The sequence below is a fragment of the Strongylocentrotus purpuratus genome, unplaced genomic scaffold, assembly GCF_000002235.5.
Source record: "Strongylocentrotus purpuratus isolate Spur 01 unplaced genomic scaffold, Spur_5.0 spur5_scaffold_9, whole genome shotgun sequence".
Taxonomy (NCBI): Eukaryota; Metazoa; Echinodermata; class Echinoidea; order Camarodonta; family Strongylocentrotidae; genus Strongylocentrotus; species Strongylocentrotus purpuratus.
This window is the reverse complement of record NW_022145615.1, coordinates 9,109,753-9,127,712: the sequence shown is the minus strand read 5'-3', so window position 1 is coordinate 9,127,712 and position 17,960 is coordinate 9,109,753. Positions and strand designations below refer to the sequence as shown.

At 36.8% G+C, this 17,960-nt stretch overlaps 1 protein-coding gene across 2 annotated transcripts in view; it reads left to right on the top strand.

The window, feature by feature from the left end:
* LOC115920601 (death-associated protein kinase 2-like) overlaps positions 1-17,960 on the top strand; it is a 79,154-nt gene that overhangs the window by 23,889 nt on the left and 37,305 nt on the right. For both annotated transcript variants that reach the window (XM_030976699.1, XM_030976698.1), the window contains exons 4-5: positions 13,887-14,010; positions 14,459-14,507. In XM_030976699.1, the coding sequence (XP_030832559.1) occupies positions 13,887-14,010; positions 14,459-14,507 (173 nt within the window). The remainder of the gene's footprint in view (positions 1-13,886; positions 14,011-14,458; positions 14,508-17,960) is intronic.

Here is a 17,960-nt window from a genome sequence, read left to right as displayed (position 1 = left end):
GTTTCATAAATCCACACCTCCCTGAGTTCACACCTTATGATTATATTAAACATTTGATATTTATGTACAGCATGACAGCCCAATGGAAACTTGCCTCCCTATGATTTCATCATACATGTACCTGTGAGTTATTTGGTTCAAAGAGTGTTTAGTGTGAAGTGTGCTTTCCCCAATTTAGATACATGTCTCAACTGGCTAGATCTAGAATGATTCTGCTCCCTGTATGTATGAAACTCTTCTAGTAAAATGTTTGAGTGTGGCATTTAATTTGTTTGTTTTTCTATATCATATTTTATTTTATCGTCCCAATATTTGCTGTGTGATGCTTCTGTGCGATGATAATATGGTTGTCGTATAATTGACTTTATCAACAAAATCTTGAAGGACATGTTATAAGCAAATATCAATGCATTTTTGTAACAGGAACTAATTCCCCCAAATTCTTTCAGCCAATATGCTTTTAGTTTCATTGGTCCATTTCTGGGACTGACAACTCTAAACAGACAAGATATTTGGGTGCTGAATTTCAAAATTAGACAAACAATTCATGTCTATTAAGAACAAGAAACTCTATAGGCCTGTCCTCATCAGCTCGAGATTGCCAAATAGCCCGCTAGTTCTGATTTGGGAAATATCCAGAAGTTACAAATCGCGTCTGCATCAGCTTGAGACTCGATTTGAAACTTGAAACTCGAGCTTGAGAAATTAGCTCAAGATATTTTGCTCAGCGTTCGTGCATAGTGCGAGTCTTCGGGCTGGTAAAGCCGCCCCGGACAAATAGCGGGATATTTTGCAACTAGCCCAAGATATTTTGGGATGATTATCTCGACCAAATATCCTGCTAATTGCAACTTAAGGCTGACGAAGACGCAAACTAACTGGTTAATTTGCGATCGGGATAGTTGAAATAGTGGGTTATTTGGCAAACTCGAGCTAATGTACATTTATAGACGGGTCTTATGTGAGGATACATCAGGGTCTATAACATTTCATCACGTTCCTGTTTTGACATTTAGTTGTGTATTCAAAAGACAATAATGAATTCACATCCATAAAGGGTTCAGAGAATAAGAAAGGTTCAAAGTCTTATTTGATTTGGGATTATTTTTTAGATTTCTCTCTTCTTTATCTGGTATTAACACAGTATTTTTATGGGTATGATGACATATGCTAAGACATAATTTCTAGCGAAATAGCATGGCGTGACAACATCAATTGTCCTATGTCTGAGGGAAACCAAATTAGATTTTTAGGCAACTAAAATTAGTTAAAGGCACATAGAAGTGGGCTCTTATAATGGGAAATTAGACTCTGTTCAGGTGTTAACCAATATCAGGTGTTGTCAATCACCAGGATTATTCTTAAGTTTTATGACCAACAGGCCTTATGTAATGCTTTGACTTTTCTCTCACTGAAGACTCTCTGAGATATATGCTTTTCACACTTGTTTCAGCCTCGTACTTTGCTTAGCCCCGGACTATTAAACTTTTTTGGCTTTTCACACACGCTATGCAAAGATACAAATATCATTGAATAGACGCCACTGATTATTTATAATCTGTCAGATCATTTCCTGTATTGTGCAACACATTGAAGCCTGAAAATCATTTACAGGTTAATTCATGTTTGCATGACGAAACAAGTGGGAAGGCACACATACAACAAATGTTAAAGGTACTACATGTATGTCCCATTTGCAGGCCCCCAAAATGAGAAGGTTAATTTCCATCGGCATTTGAAAGATAATACTAATTTATAGAACTTCCCTCAAAACGAAAGGGCTTGAAAATGTCTTTTTGTGGGAAAATAACGACTGTTAGTTGTCAAATCACTTTAGGGATTGCAATCCTTTTAGTAAATGGTCTGATTTTCAGACCCTTGTATCGAATGGTCATACATTTTATGCTGTGCAAAGATTCAATCAGTTTGATTTTGGCCATTGCAAGAAGTGGGTTATTGATGTAGACAAATGCTCATGTAACCTTTACAGTTCATTTTATGTACAGTATGTTATTACCAAAGAAAAAGAAGTCAGTTCTAATGTCACTCAATAGTGTCTGACAGTGAAGTCTAGAAATTGAATGGGTTTCCTTGCATAATTTGAATACTAGCATACTCCATTTACATTTCACAGATCTATAGGACATACGTGACATACTAATAATACCTGCAAAGTTCTAAAGAATTTGATGTTGGCTGCAAAAGGGACATAGTATCTTTAAAATCATTTACAGGTTAATTCATTTCTGCATGGCGAAACAAGTTAGAAGGCACACATGTATACAAAGATTTGAAAGGCAATTGAGGTGTGAAGTTTTTGCTTGCATGCATGTACTGCAGCAATGATGGGAAATATGCAGTGGATGATTTGTCACAAACAAATAACAACAATAACAAGAAAGAAGAGTGCAAACAGAGCCGTCCATTGATAAAAGAACGGCATGCAGTGTGTATACTATCTGTTTTGCCAATCTCCACATTCAGCGATGGTTCATCCGTCCTTCCATGAATGTACGTTTTAGTCGCGTTCACATGAGAGTCCATCAACTTTAAGTTAGAGCTAGTGGTTTTAAACTTTGAGGTACTGAACTTTTACCTTGTAGTCAATTAGGGCTGTGTGGGCGTATTTATGGTTTTGAAACTTTATAAGTTTTAACAAAGTTTTGGGAAATTTTGAAAATTGGGTGGATAGTGATTCTTTACCATTATGATATATTTTGATGCCCCAGTGGATGTATTATAAGCACCAGAAATCTTAACCCCTAAAACACTCCTGCTTTCGAGAAAAATAGATTATAAAAATTTACCGGTGCTCCCGGTAAATTTTGATACATTTCAAATAGCTCCTGCGGCCGTACGATGGTAGCTGCGACCATGAAAATCTCAGAATATGTAGTTGTTGTATATAATTTCCAAACGGGAAAAGCAAATCTTATCGATTTTAGTCAAGAAACATTGATTTATAGCATAATTAATATCCTGACCTTGAGAGGGAGCTAGTTATACATAAAGCGTTTATTATTTACAATTTCATAACTTTAGACTCGATTTCAACCGCGACAACGATCACTGAATATTGTAGGATCGCATATGCTTCTAATATATTCATTTGAACCAAAATTATGACCCCATACCAAAACTTTGTATTACCTTTAAGTTTGTTAAAGTAGTAAAATGCCTATAATCTTTTGTCTTTTGGCAAAAGGAGGGGGAGATTGAGGGATCTTCACTTGATATCATGTGCCGGCCATTCTGACAAAATTAACTTTGGGTTTTCACCAGCCTGAAATTAAAACGACTACTTGCTCAACTTATAGTTTAGTAGTTTGAACACTCATAATTTCTGTCCCAAGTGATCCTGTGTGCGTTGTTAGTTCGTCATTGTTTAAAACGATGAGGTGCTGCAAACTTAAATTTTAAACTACCATGGTCCCATGGGAACATCCGTATTGCTGGCTAAAATATGCCAAGTGGTGCATCAAACAAAGCAAGAGAAACAGTCCTTGATGAACTAAACCAACAGTGGGCGTGAAGAAAGTCAAACCGCTAAACAAATCTGTCCCATTTTGTCAAACGTTTCTTCCATTCAGGCTTCTTTTTATACTAAAATTTGTGGTTATCCTGCATGGCATTACAATGGTAACAGTAAACCATACATTTGTGTTTGGGGCCTGTGTGACATTGGAGTTTGAGCTTTTTCTGCTCTTAACTGCCATCTGTTTGTTTGTTTATTAACTTTATTTAATTGTAAAATTATAAAAAATTTCTCGGTTGAAATTGTGTACACCTTTTCTTGGTTGAAATTGTTGAAAAAAGACTGAAACTACAATATTCAGAAAGTTTTTGTTGACTAAAAGAAGCTTTTTCCCCCTTTGAATACTGATTTATCTCATTTCATTTATTTCATTACATCTTTATTGATCCATGTAATACATACAAATCCTGTTTTCCATTGTTTTTGTGACAAAGTACAATAATTTTACAATTACAGTGCACATACATGTAGAACATAAAACGAAACACACTATTAAACGTTGTACAATTTTTATATATTTACCTACATGCATAAAAATTGACTTACCGTTACATAAAATGCAATCCATTTCATGAATGCATTACCATTATTCCTTAAAGGTAATACAAAGTTTTGGTATGGGGTCATGAATTTGGTTCAAATGAACATATTGGAAGCATAGGCGATCCTACAATATTCAGTGATTGTTGTCGCGGTTGAAATCAAGTCTAAACTGATGAAATTGTAAATAATAAACTCTTTATGTTGTATAGTGCCCTCTCAAGGTCAATATATTAATTTAGCTATAAAACAATGTTCTTTGAATAAAACCGACTGATTTGCTATTACCGTTTGGAATATATATACCACAACTACATATTCTGAGATTTTCATGGTCGCAGCTACCATCGTATGGTCGTAGGCGCTATTTGAAATTTATCAAAATTTACCGGGAGCACCGGTAAATTTGTATAATCAATTTTTCTCGAAAGGAGAAGTGTTTTAGGGGCTAAATTTTTAAGTGCTTATATTACATCCATAGGGGCATCCAAATATATCATAATTGTAAAGAATCACTATCCAGCCAATTTTCAAAATTTACCAAAACTTTGTAATACCTTTAATGTTTTTAATATACATATTGGTTTCAGGATATACATGTAGAAATAATAATAATATTTGCCTGGTATAATATCATGACATGTATCCTGTTATTAAAAAGTTATGAACTGTGAAATTAAGGGATATCAGATTATGAGGTTAATATAGAAGAATGAATGCAGTCACATATAATAATGCATTTTGAAGAAAACAAGCAGTCACCGACCCCTCCCATCATAAGTTCTATAATTATTAATAAGGCTCAGTCGGTAAAGTGTGTGCCTGTCGAACCAAAGATCCCGGGTTCAAATCCCACCCAGGCGGATGACTGAAGCCTGCATTGTGTGTTAACTTGCCCCTCCCCTTGTTCGTAGACGCAGGCTATGTTAAAGTGGTAAACACTCTGTCCCTCGGATAGGACGTTAAATGGAGGCCTTGTGTAGAGAAGAGTCACCACCTTTGCACGTTAAGAACCCACTGCACTATTTGTATAAGAGTAGGGGGAAACCCCTGTGTATAGTACGATAATACTCTGTAAAGAGGTATGTACTCAAAATGGAAGAAGAAGAAGACTTCTTGAAGCTCTTTAAATTTAAAAGAAACAATGATAGTAATAAAGCAATAAATAAAATAAAATGAAAGAATACAAACGCAAATTGGTTATACTAAAAGAGAAGGAAAAAACCAAAATCTATTTCATGCATTAAAAGTGGTGTGTAACAATCTAATCCTTAGCATATATCATACAGTATGGTATACCCTGACTTTGACGTCATCGAGACGGTTAGGCTCAACGGCAGATTACTGGTGACACATTGATTATGACAGCATCGCTATTTTGACATCAGAAGCAATTATCCCTTGTAACAGTGACGCTTTAATTCAGTGATGACCCAGCGATCAGGGGAGCTCTAGAAAAATGATGTCTGCGAAGAGAGATAGAAATAACAATGTTTTTCTCCTTTGATCTGTAGCATTTTGATTAATGTGTTCTGGGATTTAGTGCCCAGGATCTGAAGAGATTGATCCATGAAATTATTGCATTCATGGACAGCTTGTCTCAGATTTATGGATTTTTGTAGGTTTCATAATTTCATTGCAACCAGATTCCAGCAATCCTTGCCGGTATAGGAGCCTGCACTTAATTGGGGGAAATGACAATACTGCATATTTTATGTTATGAATAGGGCTTTAATACAGGATGGAGGATTCCCACGTGTACGGTGCCGGTCGAAACCGCAAGCTTTGAAAAGATTCCAATCATTATTCTTTTGCGGCTAATGATAGAGTCAAGCTTCATTGATATGCACACAGACAGAGATTTCAATACACATACTGTACATGTAGCATATCAGTGCCTGATTCAGCCCTGGGGCACCAGGCAGGGAAGGAAAGAGGATCGAAGCAAAGAAAGAAAAGCAGAAGAATAGGCTGATATGATCCTTTGCTTTTTGATTCATTTTGTTTTGTTTGCTTGTCAGACAATATTAGAACTTGTCACAGCCCCCAGCCCCCAGCCCCCCTTCAATTTCTGAAGAATCCTAGTTCCACCACTTAGCATCATTAACAAAAAAATGCATTATGAAGTAGCCATGCACTGGAGGCTCAATACCTGTAATAGTCTGCAGATACAGACTCTAAACTGACACGTTACCACAAATACTTAAAGGGCACCCTGATATTAAATTTGTTTTAATAGAAGCAGCAAAATTAGATAAACAATTCAGTGTAAGTTTTAAAATAAATCGGACAACAAATAAGAAAGTTGTGAATCTTTCAAAATAATGAAAATCATGGAATCTTTCAAAATAATGAAAATCATGGAATCTTTGAGACAAATTTGGCAATGCGGTCATATTAAAATTGTGATGTCCTTCTCTCACAATTCACCACTGATCTGAATGACACAATGTCAGTTTCTCTGAATGTTAAAGGAATAGTAGACCTATCTTTATGGGACTGCATATATCTGTGATTTCATGTCAATAAACTTATTACAAAGGTAGGATTGCCCTTTAACTGAATTTTCAAGAGTGGAAATATCTGATGAACAAAACAAGAGGAGAAAGATCCGCACATTGATAAATACTAATCGTATCTTACAGGCAAAATAAACATGTACGGTACTCATTGTAATGGTTGAAATGTTATTGAATAAAAACTCTTATGTATTTGTGATAAGTTCAAATCCTTTCAACTACCGCCACTATTGTTAAACAACTTGCTTATTGAGAAAACAACACAATATTCTCTACAATAACTACTAGCAACAACTCTTTTCTATTTATATGAAAACAAATATATGTGCTCTTGTGAACTTGTGAAGCCCTATGAAATATGAAAGCTGTAGAACCCTGAATGAAATTACACTATACTTTTGCTCTCAGAATTGAGCCCAAAAGGGGACCAGACATTTGTTTCTGTGACAGTTCCTCCGTCTAAGGTATTTTTGAGGGTAGGGATTGCAATTGGTTGTTAGGGTTAGGGACTTTGGGTATACCATGCAGGGGGTTAAGAGTTAGAGTTGGACTCTGCTGGGTCGGAATATTCGCCAAACAATGTAAAACATAAGAAATTCAGATCACTTGTCAAGAGGCCCTCCGCACAAGCGCCTCAGTTTCTCTGACTCGCTTCGCTCGTCATAACTCTGCTGGGTCGGAATATTCACCAAACAATGTAAAACATAAGAAATTCAGATCACTTGTCAAGAGGCCCTCTGTGCAAGCGCCTTGGTTTCTCTGACTCGCTTCGCTCGTCATAATTTAGAGACTCCAACAGCGCGAGGGCATCGACAAGAGGCTAGGTTAGTGTTGGGTTCAGGGTTTAAAGGTAAAGACCAGTTTTGAAAAACGCCCTCCCCCCCCCCCCCCTCTCAAAAAATCTAACTCTAACTCTGCTGGGTCGGAATATTCGCCAAACAATGTAAAACATAAGAAATTCAGATCACTTGTCAACAGGCCCTCCGCGCAAGCGCCTCAGTTTCTCTGACTCGCTTCGCTCGTCCTAACTCTGCTGGGACGGAATATTCGCCAAACAATGTAAAACATAAGAAATTCAGATCACTTGTCAACAGGCCCTCCGCGCAAGCGCCTCAGTTTCTCTGACTCGCTTCGCTCGTCCTAACTCTGCTGGGACGGAATATTCGCCAAACAATGTAAAACATAAGAAATTCAGATCACTTGTCAAGAGGCCCTCCGCGCAAGCGCCTCGTTTTCTCTGACTCGCTTCGCTCGTCATAATTTAGAGACTCCAACAGCGCGAGGGCATCGACAAGAGGCTAGGTTAGTGTTGGGTTCAGGGTTTAAAGGTAAAGACCAGTTTTGAAAAACGCCCTCCCCCCCCCTCTCAAAAAATGAAATGGAAGCTCTTATTACCAATCAAGTGAAAGAATATGTTTTGACTAATACGTGATGATACAAATTTTGCGGGGAAACCGCCTACTAATTTATATATTTGGTAAAATATTATATCTATCTGGACCGAATAGATATTGCACACGTGTCGAGTAGTCCCATAGACATCTTTCTGTGTACAGTGCCTGTAACTTTACCAAGACTGGGCCAAATTTCTTATCATTTAGATGATTCTAGAACCTACAGTACACACCAATACTTATATGCTAGATGATCAACCTTTTCTTATTGATTCCACTACATTTATTTCACAATGCGATCGGATGACCAGAACTGGTCTTTACCTTTAAGTTTAGAATCCAGTTTGTGGAGAAAGTTGCTGCTGAGCAAGTACTGCAAAGTGCAATTGCAAGTGTCATACAGACATGAAAAAATTGATTATATTGGTGTTCGTGGTTCCCTGATCAGCCATATCTGATAGGATTAATAATTCAATTATCCTTGACAGAACGTTACCACAGAATGCCAGATTATAATCCCAACAAACAAAATATTTCGCTAGTGTACTTTGGTGTGATGTAATGTACTTGTATTTCAGTCTATACTCAAAAACATGGTCACGTCCATGAAAAATATCAGGGTTAATTGGCTCGCCAATTAACCCTGTTTGGTCAACCATGGCCAAAAAAACAATTAGAGATATAGCACATCAACATGTTTTTCACTTTCATCTCAGTAAAACATGCTATGAAAAATATTGAATTTCATTTATAGAATAAGTGGTGAAAATTAAGTGAAAAGATGTTGTTAGCTGTTACATATGTATTTAAGTAGCTCGGTTTAAGCTGTTTGTTGCTTGACACTTTCAAAGATTCCTTTCCAACATGTCAGAACAGATTTTGGCACAATTGATTCGATGTTCGACAAAGATAAGACTCACAAAAATGTTAAACCCGGGATGCTGGTTAATGAGGCATGTTTCTAGGTAAACCATGTTTTTAAACATACCGTCTCACATAATCTGGAGGACTCAAATGTCTTGTGTGATGAATGCAGTTTAATGTGACCTTGCTACAACAAAAGGGCGCATCAGAATCCATTCAAAGGTGCCTATTGTCTGACCTGTTAGGGTACCAGGGACCTTGCAGAATAATGTCAACAGGATCACAAAGACCTCTTTCAGTGCAGTGGAATCCTTGTTTTCTTTCTACTCTCTATATATCAGAATGTTGCTGTTCCCCCCCCCCCTGACATCATGTGAGGGGCGTTTCCATTAGGCCAAGTTTAAAAAAAATCCAGCGAAGGCAGATCCAGGGCAAGCCTGTAGATTTTGGAGCGATCAAGAGCGCAAACTAATATCCCATGTCGTCTTGATGTATATATAGAACAGTCCAGAAATTGCCAACTATTTCACAGTGAAAATGAACTCGGACTTCTTCTGAATTATCTACCGGTAAAAAGGGACCACTTGGTTAATTGGGCCTGATGAAGACAAGCTAAATTGGGGGGGGGGGGGAGGGGAGTCCGGGAAGCACCTTTTTAGAATGTAGCTTTTCCCTGCTTTTCATCATCATTAATAATGATGATCCTCTTTCTGTGTGAGGTTAAGCAAAGCTCATTTTCAAAGAACTTGAGGTCGACTGTCCTTTAAAGTAAAAGCAGGCCCGAGAATTCAACATTGTTGTCGAAAATCTTAGTAGATTTAGAACTTTTGGGGGAATTCTCTTCCCTTTGAAATATATGATGGACCTTGGAAGTGTAAAGGTGATGAATTTCAATTAAAGTCTATGACAGTTCAGAAATGTCACAGAGAACCCATCACAAACCCCCTTGTTTTCTAAACTGCTGTTTACATGTTCACATTATTTGTCAGTAAATATAATTATGTAAAATACAGGGTGGATTTAGGATTTTGTAAGAAGAGAAAACAATATGCAGATAACTTTGGCAAAGCAAAGCAAGAAAAGTTTTCATATGTTATGGGTGACTCTTACTCAAAAAATCTATAACAAGGAAAACAAAATTTGTGAAAATGTAGTGCCAGTATACTGGGACTTGGACGTTTTCCTCTCTTGTCAGTGAATCTGAAGAAAAAGAAATGAAAGACAGAACTTCAGGGGGAAACATAAAGGGTGGGGGGGGGGGGGGTGGGCGAGATTCACACAAATAAATTGGGGACCTGTTTTGTAGTGATGTTAGGGGTGGGGGGAGTTGTGCTGTGGAAAATCATATGAAACCTTATACATAGACGTCCCCTTTGCTCTATTAGAATTTTGTGATGGAGCTAAATTTAGACTATCATTTTTCAAGCTTCCAATAACAGTAGATAATTTCTGAGTAAAGATAATCCATCAACTAAAAGCATTTATCAGGCTTATACCTTCTTTGGTTGGGAATGCTTTTATAGCTTAACATTCCTTGTCAAAATGATGTTAATGATAAGGCTTACATCTTTCTGTGTTTAGGAATGCATTTGTAGCCTTTAATACCTATTCAATGAGAATGAGATGTTAATAAGATAAGATTTTAGACTGATTGGGATAAAGAATGCTTTAGTTGGATGAATAGGAGATTTAAAGGTGTGCACTGCATTATGAGAACTTGAAAGTCTTGTAGTATTACAGGGGAAAATGGAGATGTCATGAACATGTTGGAGTTGAAGACAATTTTATTTTCACTTATATGATATGCTTACATGTGTCTGTTCGTGAATTGATTTGCGCTCCTCACTTCCACTTGTTAACTCAATATTTGTTCACAAATAATCTTTATGCGCCACATTGTAAATACTATAGGATTATACCAAAGGCTTCAAGATCATTTAACTGGTACTATGTGCAAGACTTATCTAACATGCAGGTATTATTAACGGGCTGTCATGGAGCTAAACCAAGACCAGAAATGGGATTTCTTTTATTTGTAAAGTCATTGTCAGCGTGTCCAGACACAAAACAATTTATCTCGAAACTCTATAACGAAACGTTGTATAAAGAATCATCTTATTAAAATCAGGGTATCCACACACAAGAAACGTTGTATAATCATGGTATAAATTCTAGGATGTCCACACACAGAAGAAAGTAATCCTGAAACTCTACAGCGAAATGTCGTATAGGTGCGCAGTTTGCTACTGCGATCATGAAATGGAAGCGGAAATGAGAGATCAGGTCTCCTTTCGCTCGAGGTCACGTTTAGCCCCGCCCAGTTATACCGTTCTAGTTTGACTACGTTGTACAAGTTACGTCCACACGCAACATATTCCGTCATTAGGCGTGATTATTCATACGTTGTATAACGAAACTTATGTTTGGGCATCGTTTTGTTATACAAGGTATAGTTAGTAAGCGTCCACACACACAATTTCATTGTATAACTATCCCGAAACGGTATAGCTAATCACGCCTAATCAAGGAAAATGTTGTGTGTGGACACGGGGTGTGTACGTTGCACAAAGCAATCCTATTGTCATGCATTTGGTGTCCATTGTTTTGTGCATATTGACGCACATGGTATAAAAGCGTCTGTGCCATTAGGTCCTGATATTATAGCAAGCAAAAGGTTAAGGCACAGTCAGAGATAGGTACACGTGTATTAAGTGGCATTGCATTTGAACGAAACTAATTTAAAAATTTGAATTCTCAAAAACATTCTTGTGGAGCTATAGCTTCCCTTTAAGGTTCCACACAGGGAATAAATAAGAGGGATAAAGTAATGATTAAAATCACAACTTGAGTCCCGGCGGGTGACCTAATAATAATCTGGCGATACCACGTCAGTCTGTGCCTTATTATAGATTTCCCTGTCACAGCCTAATAGTTGAACCGGTCGGGACTCTATTAATCAGATTATGAGTTCATATTATTGCAGTTTATCCCCTCTGAGATTGAACTTGATCCATAGCTGTAGTACACGAATTTAGAATGATAATATTTAGTGTGTGATTTATTTTTGGTTGTGTACTCCTTGAAAGTAACATCCTTGTTTACAGGTGTATTCTCCATGATTTTCCCAAACTTTGAATCATTGCACCTATTTGCTGTTAATTTTAGCGCATTGTCCAATACCCATCTTGCGTTATGTTTTGCTAGCCAAAAACTGTGTTCAGATTTTTGTTTTCAGTGTCTTTTAACAGTACATATTAAATCAAACTTGAGAATCATGTTGGAAACTTCATTATTGTTGGTAAATTGTTTTTTGGGAAAATATGCTTTTCATTCTGAAGAATATAAATTTAACAGACAATTTCTAATTTCTTTCTGATATTCCAAAAATGATCATGGATTAAATCTTGATAAAGCATAATTGGTCATTAATTAACATATTTTATATTCATGCTATTGTACTATGTTAAAAATCCCCTTAAACCCTCTTTAAATGAAATGAAAAACCAGTTGATTTTATTTGAAATCTACATTTTTTAAAATTCATATTTCATTTAGTTTTAATTTTTTCTTTCTCTTTATTGCATCAAAAATATATAGTTGTGCTCTTGCCAAATCATTTTATTTCATACATGGATGTCATTAACTTGACCCATCTTCATTAATTTTCCATTTAGATATGTGATTGTTCGCTCTTGTCTTTTATGTCAAGTCATACTCACCATTGGTTTATCATCCATCATTTCATTTGATTTTCCCATCACCAGATTTAGATCAGAACTAAATCTAAACCATGGCGACCAACCCGCATATATTGATATCCCTACCAGTATACCCTGATTTTATTACTCCCCCTGGCTCTGTCGTAGTAGTATGGGTAGATATCAATATGCTTGAAGACCTTATTGATTTTTGAAGGACATCTTGCTGTTTTGGAGAAATGAAAATAGACAGGGCTTATGGACGATGTTCATTTCTAGGACGGAGACACAGTTTTAGAAAAACCAATCTGAAAGCAATTCTGAATTGATGATCATATGAGTTGATTTCTCGTATATTGTATTGAGTTGTTCAAGAAATCTGACTTAAATCTGTAAAAAAATGCTAAGTACCACCAACTGTAAAGAACTATATCAGATGGAGATTGAAAACCCATATAGGAATGATATATATGTATGGTGTATTCTTTTTTGATGATGTTGTATAATGAGAAAATATCACGAGAGGTTCAGATATATTCAAGATTCAAAGATTCAAGATTCAGTTAATATTTGTATCACAACTGACAATCAAATGAAAATCATTGGTGCTTAAAATTTGCAAGCATATCATGTCATGAAAGCTTTGTATGATATGACTTTATACATGTATGTCTATGATAATAGATCAAATTTGTTCCTGTACGTGTATACTAGCAAAACAAATACAATATGTCATATAGTGAAATGGAAGTAACTGCATCGTTTTGAGTAATGATAGGTCATTTTGCCATCAGGGTTGACTTACGGTATAAACATCATCTAGCGATACATTAAACTATTCACTTCTCTCATAACAGGTTTCATTACATTGCATTTAGTAATAGTCCATTCTTGTATAGTGCATAAACACATTATGATATAAAGTATATGTGCTTCCATAGAGCTTTTTTGGAAATTATTACCCTATTTTAAGCTCCGGCAGCCAATTTCAGCGCACAATGCATTTCAAGGAATAATCCTACTATAGCTACTCAATTACCTCGCCTGGGTTGAGTGTGACAAATGAAGATTAATGTCTTGCCAAAGGACATTAATGCCGCAGCGGGACTCGAACCACGGACCTTGTGATGCACAGTCCGGTAACATATCCACTCGACCACGACACCTCACCATCCAATGTTTGATATATATGCAACTGATTTGTCACTTCCTTTCTTTATAAATACCGTAAACAACATTTCTATAAAGTACAATTTATCCTATCATAAAATGATTAAAATCTTATAAATTGTATATAAATGAAATCATTTGCCTCTTTTTTCTTTCATGTTGACAGCCTGAGAATATAATGCTGCTGAACCGGAACACTCAGAACATCATGCTGATAGACTTTGGGCTATCCAGGAGGATCAAACCAGGAGAAGACATACGGGATATCATGGGGACTGCAGAGTTTGTAGGTAAGTATCAGGTGATCAGTCATGTGATCATATATCTGTAAAATAGAGAATATTAGTATAAACTAAAATAAATAATGAAATCTTCTTACAGAGGTTGTTTTAAAGTGTTTGTAACATGAGAAGAGTCTGGCTTGTGCTAACATCCTCTCAGGACAGTAGGGTGCAGGCTCATATAATTTTACATAATAATATTAATAATATACCATACTTATATAGCACAACTCCTTGCTTTCTGTCAGGAGACAAAATATTAGGTAGGAACTCAATGTTTCATTGATAAATCTTTAATAGTATCGATATATATTTAGATACATCTGGTTTAGTTCCTAGAATTGTGTATCTTGCGTCAGGGTATGAACACCTGTCTTTGTGAGATTTGCAATCTGATTTCGTCATTATCTTCATTCCTCATAATCCTGATCGTATCCCAATATCTTTCCTCCCTCAGCGCCCGAGATCATCAACTTTGAGCCGTTGAGCCTGAACACGGATATGTGGTAAGGATACGCTCACTTTCCAATCTACAACATCTATGTAATGCGACGTTGCATACTCTGATCTCTTATCTTTCCTTTTAAAGAGTGAAACAATGCTCACCTTCCGTTTGATATTCTTTTCACATTAGGCCTGTTTTCATCAGCTCGAGATTGCCAAATATCCGGCTATTTCAACTATCCCCATCGCAAATTATCCAGTTAGTTTGCGTCTTCATCCCCCCAAAATGAGCGGGATATTTGGTTGGGATAATCATCCCAAGATATCTTGGGATAGTTTGCAAAATATCCCGCTATTTGTCCGATGCGTCTTCACCAACCAGAAGACTCGCACTATGCGCAAACGCTGAGCAAAATACCTCGAGCTAATTTCTCAAGGTCAAGTTTCAAGGTCGAATATCGAGCTGATGAAGACACGATTTGCAACTTCGGGGTTATTTCCCAAATCAGAAAAAGCAGGCTATTTGGCAATCTCGAGCTGATGAAAACATGCCTATTAAAATCAGGAACTTGCTTTGTGGTTTGGGTTACCTCACTTTCCACTCTAGAAACTTGACGTACATGAACACATAACATCACATACCCTAAACTCTTTTATATGCTTTTAAAGAGTGCAAAAAGCATGGTGAATTGCAGTTTTGTCTACAACCAGTTCCTCTACCCACCAATTAGTCTGTTTATATTCCCATATATGGTCTATGAGTCTAAAAATCATTTGATGTTTAATACTATTCAAGATTAAATAATTATTAGACCATATGGATAGTGGACAAAATGGGCATTAGACAAAGTGGGTTTTAAATCGTCTGGAAATTAGACCATATGGGTAGCAGACTTACTGGAAATGGAAATTTGACGAAATGAATATTAGCCTAAATGGTCCTTAGACCAAATGATAAGTAGATGAAATGATTATTAGACCATGGGTATAGTAGACGGGCTGGGAGTAGATGGGAATAGACTAATTGGTAAGAACTATTTATAGACCAAACAGCAACAACCAAAAACATGCCCACCTATTTTATCGGGGGGGGGGGGGTGGGGGACCGCCCCTTTCACATTGAATTTATATTATAAAAAATGAAAAGAAGAAAAAATGTTATATGTTCAACACCACAATTCAACTACCGGTATTAAAACAGTCAAGTTTAGTAGCTTTTCCTTTATGTTGATTTGGAAATTCCTCGAATTCTATAAATAATGGTTATTACCACTTTACAGAATTGCTGGTTTTGATTGGATATTTTATGCATCATTACATCAGTATCCCGGAAACCTCATTATGGTAATTGGGATTTTGTTAATGTTCCCAAACGGGGTACTTCAAATTTCACAAATGAGTTGTTGACTGGACATGCTCTCAATGCTTCCCTGCACACAGGCATGCAGTTTCATCAGGTTTATTTTTATTTCCCATCCACTCCAAAACACCATTACTGCATGCACTTAACCCCTTGACAACTGAATTCTCTCACCTCCATAAACTTAATACAGAAGCCACTTGGTTCCCATAAGCAAGTGGTTGCCCAATGTTTGCATCATCTGTTGATAGTCAGTAAGGCGTCAACTCTGTAAAAAGAATTGTACGAGTGAACGCCTTTTATGCTGTCTACAACAGGTGTGCGTCTGGTACCTCCAATACTGTGTGTCCGGATAGACACCTACGCAAATGAAAGAAGTTTGGCGGAAGTTGCTCCGCGGTTAATTTCCCATACTTATTGAACTCCTTACTCTATACCCCTGGACCTAACACTATACCTAACCCAAATATCATTAAAACCCAGTCAATTTCCTAACCCTGTATCTGTGACACAATATAGCCTAGAGTTTACCTGCAGCACAGTATGTATTGAGAGACACCTACATGTACCTGGATGAAAGGAAATAATAATGTTCTACAAAACATGCATCGGTAACAATTGTTCCATGCTCAATTAAAACCAATTCGCATAATGTAACCCTAGCCCTAAACATTAACTCTTTTGCAAAATGAAACCCTAATCCTAAAATAACATAAAACCCATTTGTGAAATGTAACCCTAACCATGATAGCCCTATTTATTCAAACCCAATTACAATTAACCCTAGCCCTATATCTTTCTATGTTTGATGAGATAAAGATCAGAGCAAATGTTGTCAGAACAAATGTCATTTTATCACCTATGATTAAAAGAAGCTGAGTTTAAGAATTGAAAGTTGTGTACGTAAGAGCAGCAGGGCGTGAAATGTTGTGATAGATCTCGGCTGTAAGTGGACGGTGTCTTGTGAGAAGCACCAGCAAAAGAGCGTAATATTATATCTCTGGGAAGCAATGGGGGAAGCACGGCAGGACTGATGGGATTTGCAGTTTGCATTATGGGATTGTGATTTGTCTCGAGGATGAGGTGGTAATGAATAACTGGTGTTTGCCGTCATCCCGCTGCAGTGCAGCTAGTACTGCAGTTAGAGGATGTGGTGGATGGGGGAGGGGGCTACTACGGGAAGAGCTGAAGAATGGGGGATGTAAATATGTAGATCAATGACCTACCAAAGGACATGATTACTGTGCCAGGGATTTGAACCCTGTACCTTATGATCAACAGCCTTGGGACTTACATCTATCTACTGAACCTTAACGTCACTATATTATTTAGTTGACATTTAAAACGATCTGTAACTTCACATGTATACGCCAAAGCCAGGTAAAAATATGATTACAGGGCCAGTCCTCAGGGAAAACAGTATTAATACTATTAATGATGCTACCCCTTGTCAACAAGACGTATTATTATTACTATAATTATTATTAATATTATCTTCAATATCATCATCATCATCATTAGTATTACCCGGTACATTGTGTCCTTTCTGCTTTAAGTTTTTCGAGTGATTTCATTCTCCCCACTTCCGTATGCCAAAATGTCTCTGACCTACTTGGTGCATACATTGTTGCATTAGTCAGTTCATCCCTAATTGATTACCAGACAAAACGAAGCACAACTCGGCATTAGGTTATACTGTAATCTTTATTCATACAGGCACTAATAGATTCCAGAAACAATAGCAGAAGAAAATGAAAATATGATTCATTGAGAGATGACTCATCAAATTTGAACAAAACCTGGCAGAGGGAATTATCTTGTCAGAAGTTAATTGGAACACCCCAAATTAATTACTGACGGCAGTTTTAAAGATCAGGCCGCCTACTGATTATTAATTCAATAAATTTGGCACAATATAGCTTTTAGTGGATAAAATAACTACTCAAGCATTGCATGTATGTACCATTGCGGACAATGCACCGATTTTTTATTCACCCATTTCTAGTTGCATCATTATATTCCTTCTATTATGGATTCAGTTGTCTACCTTAAAATGCAACATTTAATCTAGATCATACCTTTGTTATTAAAGAAGGTTTTGAAAATGATTGTGTTAGCCTAATATATCTGGGTAATTAAATTTGCCACTTTCTGT